Source organism: Balaenoptera acutorostrata, chromosome 6 (assembly GCF_949987535.1).
Source record: "Balaenoptera acutorostrata chromosome 6, mBalAcu1.1, whole genome shotgun sequence".
NCBI lineage: Eukaryota > Metazoa > Chordata > Mammalia > Artiodactyla > Balaenopteridae > Balaenoptera > Balaenoptera acutorostrata.
The window spans coordinates 92339866-92360802 of NC_080069.1; the positions used below are offsets into that span (position 1 = coordinate 92339866).

The 20937-nt window shown below is 49.6% G+C and overlaps 1 protein-coding gene across 5 annotated transcripts in view; it reads left to right on the plus strand.

Annotated features, from left to right (window-relative positions):
• COL15A1 (collagen type XV alpha 1 chain) overlaps positions 1-20937 on the plus strand; it is a 99325-nt gene that overhangs the window by 54154 nt on the left and 24234 nt on the right. For 4 of the 5 annotated variants that reach the window (XM_007197053.2, XM_007197056.2, XM_057548814.1 and 1 more), the window contains 14 exons: positions 1100-1150; positions 2324-2410; positions 3385-3510; positions 4390-4452; positions 9503-9538; positions 9956-10096; positions 10278-10346; positions 11166-11201; positions 11307-11390; positions 12712-12777; positions 15263-15298; positions 17178-17240; positions 19640-19708; positions 19816-19851. In XM_007197053.2, the coding sequence (XP_007197115.2) occupies positions 1100-1150; positions 2324-2410; positions 3385-3510; positions 4390-4452; positions 9503-9538; positions 9956-10096; positions 10278-10346; positions 11166-11201; positions 11307-11390; positions 12712-12777; positions 15263-15298; positions 17178-17240; positions 19640-19708; positions 19816-19851 (963 nt within the window). The remainder of the gene's footprint in view (positions 1-1099; positions 1151-2323; positions 2411-3384; positions 3511-4389; positions 4453-9502; positions 9539-9955; positions 10097-10277; positions 10347-11165; positions 11202-11306; positions 11391-12711; positions 12778-15262; positions 15299-17177; positions 17241-19639; positions 19709-19815; positions 19852-20937) is intronic. The other variant, XM_007197055.2, reaches the window with a different exon arrangement.

Genomic DNA, 20937 nt, shown 5'->3' on the forward strand with positions numbered 1-20937 from the left:
AACAATAGGGGAGTTAACTGAATTAAAGGATGTTCAAATAATGGAACATTATGCAGCTATTAAAATTATACTTATTAGGAGTATTTAATGATGGAGGAAAATACTTACCATATAATGCTAAGTGGAAAAAAAGCTGGTTATGAACTTCAGTATACTGACTGGGCCGACCCTGGAGGAGTCCTAGCCTAGTGGGACCAACACACGCACAACTGAGCTTCAAGTCAGGTGGTCCTACTGTGGTCTTAACTATTTAAAAATAGACACATGCAAAAACCCTGGAAGGAAATAACCCTCCCTAAATGTCGGCAGTTGTGGCCTTAAAGTAGTAGAACTGTGAGGGTTGGTAGGTTCCTAATACATGGTGGTTTTTCCGTCAAGGGGGCTTCTGACTTTTCCAATGAGATGTTTAAAACAATTTTTTTTTTAATTTTTCTTTTTTGGCCTCTCCATGTTTGCGGGGGTCTTAGTTCCCCGACCAGGGATTGAACCCGGGCCACGGCAGCGGAAGCACAGAGTCCCAACCACTGTACTGCCAGGGAATTCCCATCCAATGAGATTTTTAAAAAGCTCCAAGAAGAGAGAGAGGGGGAGAGAGGTGTGGGGAGAAAGGTGAAAGAGAGAGACGAACATGCAGGATTTCATCATGGCACATAAGTAATGAAGATAGATCACCCTAAGTGCCTGTGTCAGGAATTTGTGATGAATTGAAATGGGTGCCCCAACTCCTGAGCAGACAGTTTAATAACACAATAGGGACAGTCTTGGGAGTACCCACTCTGGAATATCTTTTGGCTCATTTTGAAACTCAGAGTCACCCAAGGCAGTGGGTGAGAGGGGCATTCATGTCTGGCTCTGCCACACCCCTCTCTCTGTTTATTCATGTATAAAATGGGGATTGTAGAACTTTCTCTCTGGGATGTGGTGAGGATTAAATGAATTAATACATGGAAAACTTTACCTGGCACGTAGTACACGCTCAACAAATTAGGTATATAGAACTCCTGCATAAGCCTCCTCTTGAAATAAGCACAGTTTCGGGAGAGAGGAGGGGAGAGTGGGAGGGGTGCCCAGTGTTCCACTGACATCTTGTTCTCTTTAGGGTGAAGCTGGAGAGGGGCTTCCTGGCCCCCTTGGACCTGCTGGACCCACGGTGAGATTCCCACCCAGGGTTGTCACATGCACAGTGTGCAGGGGCCGGGGATGCACGAAACAGCCACAGGCAGATCCTTCCCGTCTGCCCCCAAGTGCCATCCAGTCAGAGCTCAGTTCTCCTTCCTGTACCAGGACTCTCTCAGAGAGTCCAGGAGCAGAAACTATTTACATCCCATTTATATCCTGTGCCCTGAAAGACCCCCAGGTCCCTCAAACTAAGCACATCCCAAACTGAGCTTGTCACCATGCTTCCAGGCCTGCTGTCCCCCCAGGGTTCTCCTGCTCTGGGAATGGTACCCCATCTTCCTGATCATGAAGAGAGAAGCCAGGAAACATCCTCGAGTGCCCCCCCTCAATCCAGTCAGTCCCGAAGCCCCCGAGTCTAGCTGTGCAGCACCTCCTCATCCCTTGGATGCTGGCAACAGCCTCCCGTCTCCTCGCCTTTATATCATCACCTCCCTTCTCCCACCTACACGCCCACACTGCCACAATCTGCCTAAGCTCAGCTCTAACCCCTAACCCAGCTCTTCCTTATTTGATGATTGAATTAGGCCTTGCCTGGTTCCCATCTTCAGGAACTAAGTCCCAGAAAGGTGTTTTGGAAGTTTCCTTTTGTTCCTTGGAGGAATTTGATGGCATTCAACAAGTACATAATGAGTGCCTTCTCAGTGTCAGATCTCATGCTGGACACTGGGCACCCAGAGGTATCTCAGGATTGGGCCGACCCTGGAGGAGTCCTAGCGTAGTGGGACCAACACACGCACAACTGAGCTTCAAGTCAGGTCGTCCTACTGCTAAATCCAGACACCCTCAGTGGCTGGTGGGAACACAGAGTAGGAGAGGTGAATTCTCTCTGAAAATGGGGTTGGGTAGGGCTCCATGGAGGAGGTGACCATGGAACTGGGCCTTGAAGGATGAGTAGGGATTTGAAAGGCAGCAAAAGAGGCTGTGAAAGAGTGTCCTGTGTTTGAGGACTGGCTGTGTGTTGGCCGCACAGCTGGGAGGGGGAGAGGGAGGAGGGCAGCTGTAGAGGGGACCGGGAGAAAAAGCCAGAAGGAGAGTTGGCAGCAGCAGTTATAGGGCCACAGAATATGGGAAGACTTTCAGTGACACAGCTGTCCTTGGAGAGTAGCAGGTGAAACCAAGCCGTGGGAACTTTTTCTCTGTACAGGTGGGAGTGGAGGCTGAGGGCTCCAGCCTGGGCTGGGGCTTGGACGTCGGCTCTGGTGACCCAGTGCGCAGCGAGGAACTGTTAAGAGTAAGTGTGAAGGGTTAAACAGCCTAGTGTCAGGGGCAGCCTTCACGAGGATCCAGGAGGGAGGGACACAGGGGCCGATAACAGATGAAAGCAGATTGCCACCGTTGATAACTCTTGCGGCTGATGGTGGGCTCCTGGGACTCGCTCTACTTTCCCCTCCACATTTGTATATGTTTGGCATTTCCGTCTTCCATCAGTTTTAAGTGAGTCTGAGCCTTAGTTTATAGTCAGGTGCCCCACTTTGCCACTTGCCTCCTTCCCCCGGTAGCCTTCTCCAGCAGGCTCTTCCACAGCAGGTATGCCCATGACCTTCACCTCTACCACCTGGCTCTGCCCCCCACCCCCTTACCCATTACAGAGACCTGCTGGCCTCTTCTCTAGGTAGCATTTCACACTTTGGCTTCCAGACCCTTCTCAAAATCCTTCCTACCCTGAGGCGGCCCCCTCCCTAACTCTCCAGACCACTCTTTCTGCCTCTTTGGCACCTCTTGCTCCCCCAGCCTCCTGCCCAAGGCTGGGCCCCAACTGGTCCCTCTAGGTTTCCCCTGGGAGCACCTCTCTTCTCAGCTGCATCTCGTGCCTCTGTCCCCAGGGCCCCAACCTCATCTCCATCCCTTCCTCTGAGCCCTGGTGCTGAATCCCCACCTAGAAGTCTCCACTCGGCTGCCCTTCTGCTCACTCATCATGGCAGGGCTGGAAGGGTTCAGGACTCACTGGATGAGTGGAGCCATCTAGGGAGAAAACATGATATAATGTGCTTGAAAAGACCTGGATTCAAATCCCAGCTCTTCTCCTAATTAGCTGTGTGTGTGAGCTCTTGAGCAAGTCACATCATGTCACTAAGCCTCAGTTTCCCCATCTTCTAAGTAGGAATACCAGTCTCTACCTGTAGAGTTGTTTTCAGAAATGGAGTGAATGGAACATATATATTTGTCCCCTCCTGCACTGTTTCTTAACAAGGTATCTATTTTTAGGGTCCTCCAGGTCCCCCAGGCCCACCTGGCTTACCTGGGATTCCAGGAAAACCAGGAACTGATGTTTTCACGGGACCCCCTGGATCCCCTGGAGAAGATGGACCTGCTGGTGAACCTGGTCCCCCGGTGAGCTGCCAAAGCCATTGCCCCTCTGTGCCTATGGGACTTCCTTTAGCCAGGGAGGGGGTACAGACTGCAGACCCCAGTGCTAAGGCTTACGACAGGGAGTGAGGAGCTAGCTAGCGTTTGTAAACAAATTCCTCCTCAGCTGAGACATTACTAAGACTCATAAGAAGCGGCAGCCGGGCTTCTCTGGTGGCTCAGTGGTTAAGAATCCGCCTGCCAATGCAGGAGACACGGGTTCGAGCCCTGGTCCGGGAAGATCCCACATGCGGCAGAGCAACTAAGCCCATGCACCACAACTACTGAGCCTGAGTGCGTAGAGCCCGTGCTCCACAGCAAGAGAAGCCACCGCAATGAGAAGCCCGCACACTGCAACGAAGAGTAGCCCCTGCTTGTCGCAACTAGAGAAAGCCCACGTGCAGCAATGAAGACCCAGCACAGCCAAAAATAAATAAATAAAATAAATAAATTTATTAAAAAAAAAAGCAGCAGCAGCCAAGAAAAACATCATCCTACACATTGTTTCGCTGCTTTATCTTAGTATAGGAAATGCAGGCTCATGCAGTATCTTGGAATCATAGAGCACCAGCGCTGGGCCCGGGGTGGGAGGCCCCCACAAATCACCTAGTCCAGCCCTGCCCCCGACTCCCCACAGAAGAGAAAATGCAACCCAGAGAGTGAAGGACCCTCGTCCACAGATGCACAGCCAGCCGTGGCTGAACTGGGGCCAGGACAGGTGTTCTGCTACGGGCTGACACAAGGCTTTGGACCCACTGGCCTCACCTGCTGGGTCTTCCCAGCCCTGGCCTCCTTTTCCAAAGAGGGTTCATATTTGATTCTTCTCAGAGGTGTTGTGGGCTGATTATCCTTGATGTTCCTCAGGGCCCTGAGGGAAAGCCTGGACTTGATGGAGCCTCCGGCCTTCCTGGAATGAAAGGGGAGAAGGTATGGAGAACAGGGGGGCGGGTCCCAACACGGGGAATCACCAGGCCCACCCTGCCTCTCTGAGCTCTAAGCCTGACCTTGCCTCTGATCCCATCCTGGTCCGCATGCTGGATATCTCCCCCTTCCGGAGCTCTTTATGCCCAAACCTGCACTCAGCGCCTTCCCCTGCCCACTCCTGCGTGTCCCCAGCTTCCGTGAATGGCACTGCCATCCACCCAGTCCCCTGGACTCAAAAGCAGAGTCTTCTCTAACTCCTCCCTCCTCTCCCTTTCCTACCATGAACCATCTGTTGCCAAGACTGGCCAATCTGATGTCCACCTCTCTCTCCGCCCTGACCTGACGTTCATCTCTCCTCGCCTGCAGTGTGGCATCAGGCTCCTCGCTGGTGCCCCCTTCTCCCCACCCACAATCCAGCCTCCAGCTACCTGCCCAGTCCATCTTCCTAGAGCAGGCTGTCAGCACTCACTGCCCTCTCCACTGAGAAAGCAACAGCGGCTCCCTGTTGCCTGCAGGACAGAGCCCTCACTATGTGCAGACCTTCAAGGCCCTTCCCGACCTACCTTTCCAGCTCCACCTCCCGCTGCCCCCTTACACACCCGGCCTCCAGGCCAGCCAGCCAGCCCTACTGAAAGGCTCTGGGCTTGCACAGCCTCCTGGCCCTGGCCTGTGGTTTCCTCTCTGGGCTGTCCTTTCCCTTTCCTCATTCTCAGAAGCCCAGTTCAGATATACCCTCTGGGAAGCTCTCCTGGACTCTGTGAGCAGAAAGCACCCCTCCTTCCTCTGCTTCCCGTTAGCACAGTACTGATTCTGCGGGACCCCTCCAGCCAGGGTCACTGAAGCTGTTCGCTTACCAGTCGGCTCCCAACCCCAGCCTTACAAGCAGGGCGTGAGCACTGTCTGTGTATCCTGAGAACCTAGCCCAGGCTTCTGTGAGCAGTTTGATGCATGAATGAAACTTCTTCAGGTGCCCTTTTCACCCTCCGTTCCTGAGTCTCGCACGCCCTCAGTCTCTCCCTTCTCTGTAAGCCCCTGTAGTCTTCTGTTAAGCTACATGGTGCTGTGTGTGGGGGGGGGGTGTTCCTGCCCCTACTGCATTCCCATGTTCCGCAAAGGGGGGCAATGAAGATGAGGTGAGCTTCCTTCTAGAGATGTAGTCATGAGCTTCACTGGGGTTCAGAGGAGGGAGGAGCCTCCCCGCTGGGGTGGGGAGTGGAGGCCTTCTGTGTACCCCACCTGGACGGAGTTGTGGAAAGTGCTGACTCCCTAGACACCATGCTTGTCACTGAATTTCCAGTTTCCGTCAGCTCTCAGGAGTATTTTTATTGAAACAGTAACTCGATTTTCGTGGAAAGCTCATTTCTCAGAAAAAGAAGAAACAATTGTCGAGCTTTATAGAACTCATTTTACACGTACTGTTTCATAAGAAATTAAATTTTGCAGGAAACATCACAAGACTTACTCTCATCTTCCTTGTTCTTCTTACCAGCTTCCCTGCCCCGCCCCTCCCCCACACACCCCTCCCACACACCCCTCCCCACACACCCTCCCCACACACCCTCCCCACACACCCTCCCCACACACCCTCCCCGCACACCCCTCCCCGCACACCCCTCCCCGCACACCCTCCCTGCACACCCCTCCCCGCACACCCTCCCCGCACACCCCTCCCCGCACACCCTCCCCACACACCCCTCCTCCACACACCCCTCCCCCACACACCCTCCCCACACACCCCTCCCACACATACCCCTCCCACACATACCCCTCCCCACACACCCCTCCCTACACACCCCTCCCCACACAGCCTCCCCACACACCCCTCCCACACACCTCTCCCCCACACCCCCCTCCCCCCACACCCCTTCCACACCCCCCTCCCCCCACACCCCTTCCACACCCCCCTCCCCCCACACCCCTTCCACACACCCCTCCCCCCACACCCCTCCCCCACACACCCCTCCCTGGCTGGTCTGGGACTTAAAAATACCCACGCCCATGCCCACATCCGCACACAAACACCCTCACAGGCGCACTCTGCAGCTGCTCAGACACTCGGTTGTGCACAAAGCGGCAGGCTTGCCCAGACTAATTGTGGCAGATAAATCACATTTTTCTTCCTGGAATTTGCTGTGAGGCCTAACTTGTTGCCCTGTGTGTATATGATGTTTTCTGGTCAAGGAAAAGTAGACTCTAGAAGGACTTGGAAATTTGCATCTGGAGAGCTGGAGGAAAGCCTCGCACATGACATTTACCCCCCACCCCCACGCCCCCCAAAAAAGTAAACCAAGGAGAATAGTCTGAATGTGAAATAACAAAAATTGCTAAAGAAAATGAATAATCTCAAGGATGTAACACCACATAAGATCCAATGATACATTTGATCCTTGATGCCCCTCCACAATCTCTGCTCAGCTTACACACCTCCAGTGACAGGGGACTCATTTCCTGCCTTCATATGTACAAGCTGGATAAAATCATCTGTTTCTGAGAAAGATAAATCAAGGTCCCACACATCCTCTAGAACTTCCTTTGAAACTGCTACAAGATGTACTCTTGATTTGAAAAGAGTCAGGAAGGCAATTGAAAAAGTATAGTTTTTTACTTTATGAACATCTTTTTCTTGAACAGGGTCAACTGGCAACACAATAATAATGTTTTCAGAGGGTAGAGTCCAAAAGTCAAGAGATGGGACTAAGTTAACTTCTATTTCACAATATCCCTGACTGTGATTTGACTTGTTACTTGAAAAATGCATAAGGTTGGTACTTCCTTCAAGGACAGATTGCGTCAGGCAGCAGAAGATGGTGTGGCTGGTCACACCCAAGAAAAGCAGACACAGAAACTGTAGCCTGCAGATTGGGCAACAAAACTGGAACCCGATTCTTTCTGTTTCTGCCCAGGATAAAATGTCACACTTAATTTTTCCCAGGTCAGGCCAGCAGGCAGGGAAGTGACAGAGTCTAGCCAGCCAGGCTTGCTTCCTTCTGCAAGCACCCCTCTCCTCTCACCATCCCATAGAGTAACGGGATTCTTTCTGTGATTCTCTCTTCAGGTGTGTCTCTTCTGTTATTCAACCCTTCTGTAGAGTACTTTCTCTCAGCAGTTATATATTTTTGTCTCTAAGGTCTCTAATTGATTTTTTCTTTTTAAAAATATTTATTTATTTATTTATTTTTGGCTGTGTTGGGTCTTTGTTGCTGCATGCGGGCTTTCTCTAGCTGCGGTGAGCAGGTGCTACTCTTCATTGTGGTGCACGGGCTTATCATTGTGGTGGCTTCTCTTGTTGCGGAATACAGGCCCTAGGCGCGCGGGCTCTAGAGCGCAGGCTCAGTAGTTGTGGCACACAGGCTTAGCTGCTCCGCAGCATGTGGGATCTTCCCGGACCAGGGCTCGAACCTGGGTCCCCTGCATTGGCAGGCAGACTCCTAACCACTGCACCACCAGGGAAGCCCTGATTCTCTTCTATAACCACTGTTCTTATTTCATAATAGTTTGTCCTTGTTTCTTGGCTGTAATATCCTCCCTTTTCTCCCTGAGAATATATAGTATTTACTTAGACTCCTGAGTGGATCGTGTTCTTAGCTGTTTCCTCAGGAAACCTTCCATGGTTGATGTTGTTGTTTCTCTTTCAGAGTGTTGCCTTTCCTCAAATGTGTAGTGTTTCTTGTTTGTGTGTTTGCTTTAGAAATTGGAATCCCTCTTTAGTCTGTTTCCTGCCTCTGTACAAATTACTAGGGAGTTGGGTGGTAGCTACTTCTGCAGGTTTCAGGAAGGTGACGGGAGGAGTAGGATGTGGCAGCAGGCAGGGCACCTCAACAGCTGATCTTAGATGTTTGGGGTACCCCTGGACCTCCCAGGGTCCACTAGCCCCCTGGGGCTCTGCCCTATCCCTTTGCTCCAGTAAACGACTCTTATTATCCCTGTAGCAGGAGTGGAAGTGGGAGGTGGGGGGAGATGGGCAGGGCTCCATGGCTATCTAGCTCCAGAATTTCAACCTATCTCCCTGTCAGAGCCACACCCTGCTCCTGGCTTCCACTCCTCCCTTGCCTGATATTTTTCTACCTGTGGTTTCTCTCCACCACCGAAGCCTCTGGCTTCAGCTTCCCATGTTTTCTCTTTGCCATTCCTCACTGTTTCAGATTCAGTATCACTCGCCATCTTATTTTTGAGCATGACTATTTTGGAACTATCCACTCTGTCATCTCTATGGATTTGATATAGGAAGGCGAATGTGGCCCAGGGAAAGAGGGGTTTGGGAGAAGGCACAGCCTTAGATGGCGGGTGTATCATGGTGTCAGGGCCTTGTGTGTGGCCATGCAATTGCTGGCTTCTTCTCTTGCGGTTGCTTCTGTGGTTTCCTTGGAGGTTCTCTAGCTGGGGGCCCCCGACTGCAGTCCTCTGCTGTAGTGCAGTGTCTCCTGTGGCTGACCACTCCTGACCATCAGCCCCCATTGGTGCTCCCCTCTATCTGAGCTCTCAGCTGACTCCTTTCCTTGGGATCCACATCGAACCCCCCAGGAAACCTGTACAGTGTCTCCCATTGGCGGTGGACACGCAACCTGCTTTAGAGACCCCCCACCCCGACCCCCATTCTGGGGCTATTCCAGCCAGCTTTCGGTCTTTAGATTTTTCCAGAAGAGAGCCAGCCATCATCCACATATCTCCAAAAGCCTAGGGAATACATATCAAATTCTTGAAGTCCCTTCCCTTGGCTTCGAGGAGGGGAATCGGGCCCACCCAGTACACTGACAGCTCTCCAAGGGAATTCTTCCTCTACAATCTCTTCCTGGTTAATCTTCAACTTCTCCTTTTCACTCTTGAGGTAGGTAATGAGATAATAGTTGGAAGATGGGTTTCACAAGCTTTCAGCATGACCTGCTTAGCAAACTCACAACTACTGTAATGGGCTCAGGTTTGAGACATCAGTCAGAACTGAGCAGGAAGAGTCCCACTTTAATGTCCTGTTACTTAAGAGTCTGTAATCCTGCATTTTCTTTTAAACATACCTAATGAAATATGTATTAATTGGCCCCCATTTTTTTTTTTTCAGGGAGCAAGAGGACCTAATGGCTCAGTTGGTGAAAAGGTAAAAAATGAAAATGAAAAAGAAAAAGCTTTCTCCTCCTTCCTCCCCTCTCTCTGGGTTTAGTATAATTGAACTGTTGGGCTAGAGTATTGAATATATAAATGTCATGGATCAGAGAGAAACATCCGGAAGGAACTGCTTGGGGAAGGCAGAACAGCTGGAGCAGAGTGAATAACCCACCAGGTTTTCTCCTTTCTCACCCCCTCCACCCTAATTCATTCAATGAGCGCCATTAGCTTATCTCCAAGTGAAATGTCAATTGGCAAGATAGCTGTTTCTGTACAATTAAGTAGCGCTGATCAGAGACTCCAACAATCTAATTAAGTTCAAAGAACAATTTTTTGACTCAGTTGCGGATGTTGTTCCTTCCATGAGTGACTCCAAGACTAGATAATCAGCCTGTCCCCTTCCTTACAGGGTGATCCCGGCAACAGAGGCTTACCAGGACCCCCAGGGAAAAATGGACAAGTTGGCGCTCCTGGGGTTATGGGACCCCCAGGGCCCCCTGGACCCCCTGGGCCCCAAGGCCCTGGATGTGCAAAGGGACTTGGATTTGAGGTACTTTTCCTCCTTTCTGTGGTTAAAGAACAACGTGCGCTAAGGACTACTGGAAAGGCCAGCTAACTGAACGCCAAGGTGGTGCTGATTCCCCACTGAGCCCCAGCTCCCAGCACCACACCTGGCACAGGGAGGTGCTCGGGAATCAGTACTGAAATTCTCATTCTTCTTCCTTCCCTAGGATACTGAAGGCTCTGGGAGCGTCAGGCTGTTGCCTGAGCCCGGAATCTCTGGACCAACGGCTTCAAGTGTAGGTTGACTTTTTACACCTTCATTTTGAGGACTGTCATGCTGTCACACTGGAGTGGAGAAGCTGTGGGGTGCCCTCCTGGCTCTGCTACTTTCACTAATTCACCCTCTCTGCGCCTCCAGCTTCCAGCTGTGTGGTGGGGAGACCAGGTGCTCTTTATAGCTTGTTTCTTTGAGGAGTAGCACAGAGGTTTTGCACAAAACATCTTGTGGGAAAACTTGAAAATTATCTTTCTCTCTCTCTGCAGTCCCTTACCATCAAGCATCTCTGCTTCATTGCCTCCTTCCTGCTGCCCATTCAAGACTCACACTTTGCCCCGTTTCAGAATCCCATGCTCTTAACAAGTACCCTTCCCCACTACATCTACCCCCCAGGGAGGTGTTGTCCATCTTCTGCTATGATACCTGCTCTCAAGAGGACCAATCCCCAGGATCTCATTATATTTGAGATCCAAGTGGTACCCAGAGCTGAGCACACCAGTGCGGGAGGAGCTGAGCCTCGCAAAGGGGAGCAGCACAGCCCCCTCCATGACTGAATAGGAAGACCTCCCCCACACCCCAGATGCAGAGGGCTCTGGGTTCAGGGTCAAAAGGACACTCACTCCGTGCTGGGAGAGGGCCTCTGGTCCTCTTACTGTCTGTGAGATATTCCTTCCTTCTGACTCTGTAAGGGGAATTTGCCCCTCATCTTTTGCTCCCATTATCTGGGACAAAATCCTTGTAAGAGCTTAGGGAGAATGGCAAGATGGGAGGATAGATGGAGAGTGGGCAAAGTGAATAGAAAAAAACCCAAAGAATATTTGTTTGTCTGTTTTGCCAGGGTCCCAAAGGAGAAAAAGGAGACCAGGGAGCCAAGGTGAGGTCACAGATCTGAAGTGGGGGTGAGAGAAATTTTCAGCCTGGTTCTAGGAGCATTATCCACATACAGTGAATTTTTTTCCACTCTCACTGCTATATCCAGGGTGAAAGAGGGATGGATGGAGCCAGCGTTGTGGGACCCCCTGGGCCCAGGGGGCTACCAGGGCGCATCGAGGTCTTATCTAGTGTGAGTATCACCAGGTATCACCAGCATGGCTGCTTTTGCTAAAGGGGAGGGAAGGTTGTCCACAACTTCAGGGCCTTCAGGGCTGCTCTTTATGCAGGGGGCACATAGCTGGCATCTGGTGTTGGAGTTCCTACCTGCCAGCATGGCCCACCTGTCTGTTCCTACCCTGGTACCACTATTGTCACACATAGTGTGTCCAGAACCCTCTCTTCTGGTTGGCAGCATTTGCAGTCAGGAGACTGAGTGTAACAGAGCTGTAACCGAGAGGCAAGGAACATAAGTGGGGGAACAAGGGAGGAAAGATGGTTTAGGGTATGACAAATCAAGGAAGACTTTCTGGAAGAAGTCTCCTTGAGCAGGGGCTTGAAAGCTAAGAAGGATTCACCAGGTAAATACGGAGGACAGGACTTCCAGAACTCAGGTGGTCAAGACACTCTGAGCCGAAGCACAGAAGAGAAAAACATGGGTGTGTCCAAGGCACAGGGAGCTGATGGGCATGGGGGTGGGTGGAGAGCCATGGAAATTTGGAGAGAAGACTGGGATGTGGGCTGGGACACGATCACACTCCACTGAATATTAGAACATCACATTTGTGAGAAACTGTGGCCCTCCCAAGAGAAATAATGTCATACTGGTACATGACAGAAAGACAAAAAGTCCCAAATAAGTGGAAAAAAGAATGACTAGAGTTTTTTTTTGTTTTTTTTGTTTTTGTTTTTTTAAGTATGATTAAAAAATATCAAGTATAGGTAAGGGTGGAGTGAAATAGATAATCTCACATACTTTGTTGGAAGTGTAAGTTGTACGGCCCCTTTAGACAGCTCTTTGGCAATCTGTTAAAACTAAAAATGTTCATACCGAAAACTTCCATATGGAAAGACCTCCATGCTGTATGATTGAGTGAAAAAAGCAAGTTGAGGAATAATACCTACAACCTGATGCCATTTATATAAAATAACCACATGGACAAACACACACATACACACACCCAACAACACTGTTTTCTGTGGGTATTAATATTATTATTAATTTATAATTATATAACATATAAATATAATATTTAAATTTATATATTTAAAATTATAAAAGAAAAAAGGCATTTATGTATGGTGCAATTTTAAGATTAATCGAAGAGGAAAGTTATAAGGCGGCTCAGGGCTGTGTTGTAAGTGGGAGGGATGGGTGTGTTGGCAGTGGGTGGGTGTTGTCAGTGTCTGCTTGTGTCTGCCATGCGGGGTGACTTCAGTTAAAGCCTCACTGCTGGGAGCAAGGTGGGACACGTGCCACCCTCTGTCTCTTTGTCTGGTTTTTCTCTTTTCAGCCTTTGATCAACATCACCCATGGATTCATGAATCTCTCGGACATTCCTGAGCTCGTCGGGCCTCCGGTGTGTATCCACAGCTGCCCTAGAGTGAGGGTCCTACCCAGACACCCCAGCTGAAACTAAGTTGGGTTGGTTTGGAATCCTTTGAGCTCCTGAAGCATAGAGCTAGAGTGTCTCGAAGTGTAGAATGGAAAGAGAGCTTTGCATTTCTGAGAAGTTGCTGTCACATTGATTTGTGCAGGGAGTTTTGTCCAATGCAGTGGAAGCTTCCAGTCCCTTGCATCAGAAATATGTGTAATTGAAATCAGAGAATCATAAGTAACAAATTGATTGATGTCTGAGCAGTGCTTTGGGCATGCTTTTATTTACATGATCTCATTTCCCAGAATGGGAGGAGCCTAGAGAGACCTATCCTTGTGCTGATGGGGAAACTGGCGCATGAGGAGGGAACGTGACTGGCTTCAGTCTTTCTGGCCCCATTTAGAGATCAGGAACACACAGAGAAGCTACCTTATTTCTGCAAGTCCACAGTGTCAGTCCATGACACAACAGGACCTAAGAGGAAGGAAGCTTCCTCCTGCAGTCTGTGCAGTGAATCCACACTGCATCTTCCATATCTGCTGGTGACAGCTGGGGAGAGAGGAAAGAGCTCTGGCTTTAGGAGCCTTGGGTTCCAGCCCCATCTTCTCTACATAATGCTCTGAGACTCTCATCGTCTCTCTGATAACACCTCACCAGCCTTTGGGGCAGCTTATAAGAGGTGATGGATGCAAAACTGCTTTGCAAACTGTGGCACTCTGTGGAAGCCGACACGGAGATTGAGGCTTATACTTCCACAGCTGCGCAGTCCAGGTGTCTGCCGGGGCCACCCGCCCTGCACTCCCCGGTGAGGTTGGCCTGAACCTCTGCCGTCCATATCCTGGGGAGAATTCAGTGCTCTCCCCAAGGCTTCTGCAAATATCTGCACGATTCCTTTAGAGCCAGTATCTCCTTCTGCTGAGTGGCCTCTGTTGGTGGGTCATTTCACTGTCTCTTCTATACTACATCCAGTGGGTCTCCCTTTCCTTGATTTCTACTAAAATCATCCAAAACACCCCAGTAAGCAAACTCTAAAGCAAACAAGCAAGTCATTTCACAAAAGTTTTTCCCAAACTATTGGGGGTTGTGAGTGTTAGGTGGCTTAATTCTAAAGCAAAACACAGACAGCCTCAGATCTAAGAATCAACATCTCTGTTCTAAGAGTCCTTGGGCCTTGTCTGCCCCCACCCCTTCTCTCTTTTCCCCACCCGAGAATCCTCCTTCTGTCCCAATCCCTGTCCTCCTGTTTGGCAAATCCAGGCCCTCAAGGGTCCCCTTCATCCCTAACGGAAGATCAAGATTTTCCTACTCAGAGGCAGTTCCCTCCCAGCTGTACCTTTATACTTTTCCACTCTACTATATGTACACCATATAGATATATGTATATATTATATTATATTATATATATCTATATCTATATCTATATCTATATCTATCTATCTATCTATCTATATATATATATTAGTCCTTTGTTGCTTCTGCATCCTCAGATTCAACCAACCTTGGATAAAAAGTGCTGAAAAAAAAAAATTCCAGAAAACTTCAAAAAGCAAAACTTGAATTTGCTGCATGCTGGCAATTATTTACATAGCTTTTACATTGGTTTTACAGCTATTTACATAGCATTTACATTGTATTAGGTGTTATAAGTAATCTAGAGATGATTTAAAGTGTATGGGTATATGGAGTATGTATGTAGGTTATATGCCAACACTACACCATTTTATATAAGGGCCTTGAGCATCTGTGGATTTTGGTATCCACAGGGTATCCTGAAACCAATACCCCTCGGATACCCAGGGACGACTGTACAGTATATTGAGAAAATTGTTGCCATTCGGTTATATCTCTCTTTATATATGTATTCTGCCAAACTCTTATGTCTTTAATAGGTATGTGGGTATCTGGGCTTGGAGGAAAAAGAGTCCTGGCCCCATGTGGAGTGAACCACAAATTTTCTGTTGCCTGGAGCCTTTAAAATGGCTGGTCCTTTAAAATTCTCCCTCTTACTGAGGGAAAAGAACTGAGTCTCACCAACTGCCCCCACTTCCACCCCCAAATTCCCCAGCACACCCTTTGGGCCCACTCCTCAGAGTTTAGGAACTTGTTTTCTGAGAATATTTTTGGAGGTTGAGCACTGCATTCATTGCCCCAGAGGTTTCTGACGCTGAGTGATTTCACGGAAGAGGAGGCTGGGACTTAAAGTGCCGAGAGTCCTGGCTTGGGGGAGCAGAGGCTCTAGACTCCTGAGCAGTTCCTGGCTCTGTGCTAACTAGTGTGTGACTGCACGGTTCCTTCCCCTCCCGGGCCTCGGCATCCTCTGCAAAATGGATCCTGAGCCCCACTGTGTGGGAACATGCTTGGGCCTTTGGAAGGTGCTGGAGGGAGTGGGCCCCTGAGGTACAGGTTCCTGCTGGCCTGGAAATGCTGCTCCTAACCTGCCTGCTTTGTCTGTCTGTCTGTGTCACAGGGCCCCGAGGGCATGCCTGGGCTGCCAGGATTTCCAGTGAGTAGCACAGTAGCCATCTTCCTTTGTGCCCCGAGGCTGTGTGCATTCTGTTCCTTCCACCTGGAATGCTGTTCCTCTCCATCTGCACAACTGCCCTCTAGCGCCGTCTTGTTCACGTAGCCTTTCCTCGTTCATGTAGCCCCCATCTGGAGTGATCCTTCCCTCCTTTGAATCCCATAGGGCTTTATTTTCACCTCTGCTGTTGTTCTTGTCTGCCTTGAATAACAGTTATTTGCACCCTTATCGTTTTTTCCTCAACTGTACTGTGACCAGCTTGCAGGGGGTCAGGTCTTGTTCATCTCTTTCTAGCCCAGGGCAGCCAGAGCCAGAGCTGGAGTCTGTGGCTGGCTACCTATAAATGAGTGGATGAATCAAGCATTTCAAATAGAGTCCAAGTAGATAAAATCCCTAGAGAGAGAGGATGGTGGCGATGGAGGATGGAGAGAGGGGAATCATAGCCTGGAGGTCCAAAATTAATAGTCTGTGTGCACCACGCTATGGGGCTTCCACCATGGAAGGTGAAAATGCATTTCTGCGTAGAAAGTGATCAGTTTAGTCTAAAAGTTTGAGCCTGCACTGAAGCCCAAGGCTCCAGAGTGAAATCTGCACAATTTCTCCATACATTGCAGCTCTGAAAGGCCTAATGCCAATGGTGACATGCGCTGCTTCCAGGATAAATGAAGGAAATTTACCAAAAAATGTAATAGAAATGTGTTGTTGATGGTAGAATTATAATGATCTCTTTTTCTTTTTTTTATACTTTTCTGCACTTCTACATTTTTTAAAAGGAGCATGTGCTATGTTGACACTAAAAATACATGGGAACTAGACATTAAAAAACAGGAGAGGGTGGCAGCCATGGAGAAAACCTCTTAGTTAGGAAGAGAAGAGGCCAGAACTCTGAGCTTGATCTCCAGCCCCAGCTTGGCTGCTCCAAAGCCAGAGCGTGTTCCAGACACATTTTTCTCTAAATGACTGGTTCTGTGTTCCCGAGGGAGCCCTAGGCTCCTCAGAAGAGCCTTTGGGACCACTTCAGGAGTAAGGAGGGGGCCAAGTAGGCAGGATCCAGGCCACTGCCGAGGCTCCGTTTGACGTATTTTATACATTGGGCTTTTGTTTGACTTTACTTGAAAAAGGAGAATGAAAAGAGTTTCACTGCTAAAAAATAATAATAACAAATATTTGAAGGCCACTGCGTTAACCCAGAAGGTAGGGACTTGTGAAAAGGTAAATTGCAATAAAGTGTTGAAACTCTTTTTGGGGGGCAGACGTCTGGCTGTGTGAGTCATTGTCACAGATATTAAGTGTATATTGGAGTTGAGACGAGGTCACCTCTGACCGGGTGTGCAGAATTTTGGTTCTGCAGAGGGAATGGCGGTGGCGGGCGGGTGAGGGGTGGAGAGAGGCTAAGGGGATAGGCTCGCCCCTGGTGGAGTGACGGGAGTGGAAGATGAGGCGCTGAGGCCGGCTGGGATCAGTTTGGGTGTCAGGCTAGGGTGTTTGGATCCCATCCCGTAGGTAGTGGGGAGCCAGAGAAGGGGCAGGAGCCATGGAGGGTGAATGATGGGGGCGGTGGGCTGCAGGACGGCCCCGAGGACCCATGGGTGAGCAGAGGCAGCAGGCAGTTTCAATGGTGCCCATTGGAGGAAACCACAGTTCAAAGAGGAGTGGGGCCTCCAGGCCCCCTAACACTCAGTGCTGTCTTCTTTCCACCAGACCACAATTTCTAGACCACTTAATATTAGGAAAACATCGTGACTAATTGTGACTTCCACTGGCACTCTGTGCTCTTTTACTTTTTGGAACAACAACTTTGTTTAGTTAAAGCATTTTAATCTTAACAAACAACCGACTACCCTCCAATGATTCCTTCTAGGGACCCAGAGGACCAAAAGGTGACACTGGTGTGCCTGGATTTCCAGGACTAAAAGGAGAACAGGTAAGAAGGGCCCAGCTATCTGGATGGGATTGTGCTCTAGAATTTGGTAAATATTTCAAATGGGCTGAAAGTAGCTGTTAACTTTTTAAAATTTTGAGATATAACTCACACACCATAAAATCCACCCCTTTCAATTGTGAAATTCAGTGATTTTTGGTATATTCACAAGGTTGTGCAGCCATCACCACTACCTAATTCTAGAACATTTTCATCATGCCAAAAGAAACACTGTATCTAGTAGCAGTCACTCCCCGGCTGTTAACTTTCATGATCTCAAGGTTCCTCCAGGGTGAAGGTGAGGTGGGTGGAGAAACAGATTTTCATCATAGTTTGGAAAGAGAACTCAACCCAACGCTCCCTTGAACGCTGTGCTTTGTCTAACTGCCCGCGGGCACCTGCATTAGAGTGTGCACTCCCCGAGGGTGGGCACATCCACTTTCTTTTCTGTAGCTCCAGTACTTAGCACTGCGCCTGGTACACAAATGGCACTTAAAACATTTGTTGGATGAAAAGATGTATAAGTAATGAATACAATGATGCTAATATTTAGAAATCATTATTTTACTGAACTATTATTAGTATAAGTGGGGGCATTCCGCACTTGGATGGCAGTCTTGGTCCAGAAGTTTTGGAATATTTAGCATGCATGCAGAGCACTTCCTGAAAATTCCAAGGGCATTGAAATGACCTTTGTACCCTTCCACATTTGCCTCTTAGAATTAATTTCCCAGTTGGTTTTTATAGGTAAGGGGAGAGTGACGTCCATAAATGGATTGCAGTTATTCTGGATTGGATTCATTTATTCATCCATCCATTTATATACTCATCCAGATTACATCCATTCCCTAAGGTGTGCCAGCCGGTTTCCTATACTAGGCACTAGGGGTAGAGAAATAAGATGTGAGGAACAGACATGCAGACAGCCAGCAGAGTGCGTGGTCATTGCTATAACGGGGGTCTGTACAAAGCCAGTGGGAGCAGCCCTGAGCCTGCCCTGGGGAGTCAAGGAGGGTGTGTGCGTCTCTAAGATGAGGGAGCATTAGGCTACTCTCTTTCCTTCCTCCCCCCACCATTTCCCACAAGCCCCACAGAGGGGGAGAGAGTCTCCAGTGTCTGTTGGGCCACAGTTCCAGGGGGTGGAGGGTTCAGTGTGCTGGGTCTGAGTTTAGCGTTACATGGGACCATGTCTTGGGATGTCTTTTGCTGCCACGGGCCTACAGAGATGGCGTGGGGTCAGGGCAGTTCTGGCTTGGGAGGAGGCCTGGTCAAGCAGGATTGGCTCTTGGCTTTAAACGCTCTGTTTTCTATGTGGCAAGGTCAGGTGGATCTAGAGGGACCTACATGCCATCTCTCCCCTAATCCCCTGCCACTTTGAAAACTGGGAAGAGTGCCGAGGCAGGTCTGCTCTGATCCTCGCAGCCAACGCGCTTTCTCTCGCTCTGCCTCTAATGCTTTTGTGCTTGCTTCTTCTTGCTGCTGGCGTGCTCAGGACTGCTTTTCCTCACCAGCGAAGTGGTAAGATCCAAATAGCAGGTGTGGGCTTGGGGGACGGAGAGGAGAGGCTGCTTGGCTTGCTTTGGCACCACTGCCTTGGCTGCTTCCAGCCCTGTTGAAGGGAGACTTTCGTGTGGTCCAGCCCAGTTCCCCAGGGGCTAGCATTGAAGTTTGGGGCCAGAGCCTTGGAATGGTTCCTCTCCCTAGCCTTTTCTCTGGACATATATCTTCTTGGAAGCCTCCTGGGATAGTAGATGGCCCTGCTGAGCACAGGATTGGGGGCGGGATCCTGTGTCCCTGCCACCAGTCTACCCATCACCCCTATTTCCCAGCAACTGAGATAACTTTGCCTGATCAAGTGAGCATTTGCACAGGAGCCTGGAGTTTGGAGGCAAAGTTCCACATGGAGACTCAGGGCCCCTGTGTTGGAGAGGCCTCCACTGTTCATGGTGTCATCACTTTCCCAATTTTAGATGTTTTAACAAGACTAAGGATTCTAGGTGGGAACAGATCTCAAGTCGAGTTGTTAGGAAAGCAAGCCACCAAATATATTAGGAGCCAGAGGTTCTCAGGGGGAAGCCACACAGCCAGAGGTGGGACGGACCTTGTTGGGACTGATTCCTGGAGGGTTGAGAGTGGGGACGCTGATCTGGCAGCAGCGGGAGCCCCAGAGGGGCTTGCAGGACCCCAACCTGTGCTTTCAGACAGTAACTGATGGTACATGGAGGGAACAGTCCAGAGAACATTTAATGACTTAGGAGGCTGCGCAATATTCTAGCAAGAGGTCATGTCGGGCAGTGGGGTTGGAGAGGCGGCGTGAAGGCCAGAGAAATCATGGCGATGAGCCTCTGGATCAGGCGGTGAGGCGGAGGCCCGGCTTCATCAAAAGGTTCTCTGAATTGCAGGGTGAGAAGGGAGAGCCAGGCGCCATCCTGACGGGGGATATTCCTCTGGAAAGGCTGAGGAGCCAAAAGGTAATTATGTCACCAGACCCTGAAGGCACACATCTTCTACATTCTATCTTTGTTTCTGTCGCAAACCGTGTTCATCTGAGTGACAAGTCTGTGTCTCCCTGTTTTAGGGTGAACCTGGAGAGCGTGGAGCCCCGGGACAAATGGTAAGCCAGAGCGTCTCGCCCCTGCATCTGGACTGGGGTTTGAAGCATTTATCGTACTTTGGCTCAACTAGATTGAGTTGTCCCAGCTGTGAAAATAAAAAGGATGTGGCAAAATGTATCCGTGTCAAGGGTAGGCTAACTGCAATTAAATAAAATCTCAGTGGTTCAGCACAGTAGCAGCTTGGTTCTCACTTATGCAGAGTCCACTGTGGTAGTTCCCAGTTGGACATCTCCCCTCCAAGCAGTGACTCGGGGATCCAGGATGCTTGCATCCTGTGACTCTGCCCTCTGGTGGATTCAAGGCCACAGTGGCATCTTCCAGCTGATAGGCTGAGGTTGGGGAGGGGGAAGAGACCATGGAAGATGATGAACTCCACTTCTGGCCAGACCTCTGATGCAGGAGGCGGGGGTGGGGATAGGTCTCAGAAATGTGGTTTAGCTGTGTGTCCAGAAGGAGAGGGGAAGTGGATGGTGGTGAGACCCACAGTTGTACAGGTCTTGCCAGCTAAAGATTGTCATTACCCAGGGAACCTGGGCCTTTTGGCTCCTGGTCTTGGATCTGCTGCCCATTTGCTGTATGACCTCAAACAAGTCCTCTTCTCTCTCTGGGCTTTTGTCTTCCCATCTCTAAGTGAGGGTATTGAATGAGTACTAGATGACATGATAGGGTCCTTCTTGCCTTACTGCTCCAGGAATCTATAATTTTGGGGGGCTGCTGAAAAATTAAGCTACCAGTTCTCTCCAGATGAACCCTAAACTTGCCCCTCGTATATTTCTCCCCAAAGAACAAAGAAAACTCACAGAACATCCACCATGGGTCAGACAGTGATGCTTCAACACAGATCATCTCATTTCATTTTCACCACCCTAAGAGGCTAATGTCAGAACCCCCATTTTATAGACTGGGAAACCGAGGTTAAAGAGGTTAAGTAACTAGCCCACTGCCATACAGCTTGTTAGGGACACAGCAGGGATTTGAACCCAGCCTGTCAAACTCTGTGTCCAGGTTTTTCCCAGCACACCTCACTGCCTCCAGTTGACACCTTCATTCTTCTGAAACATTTTGAGCTGGAGAACTGCACATTG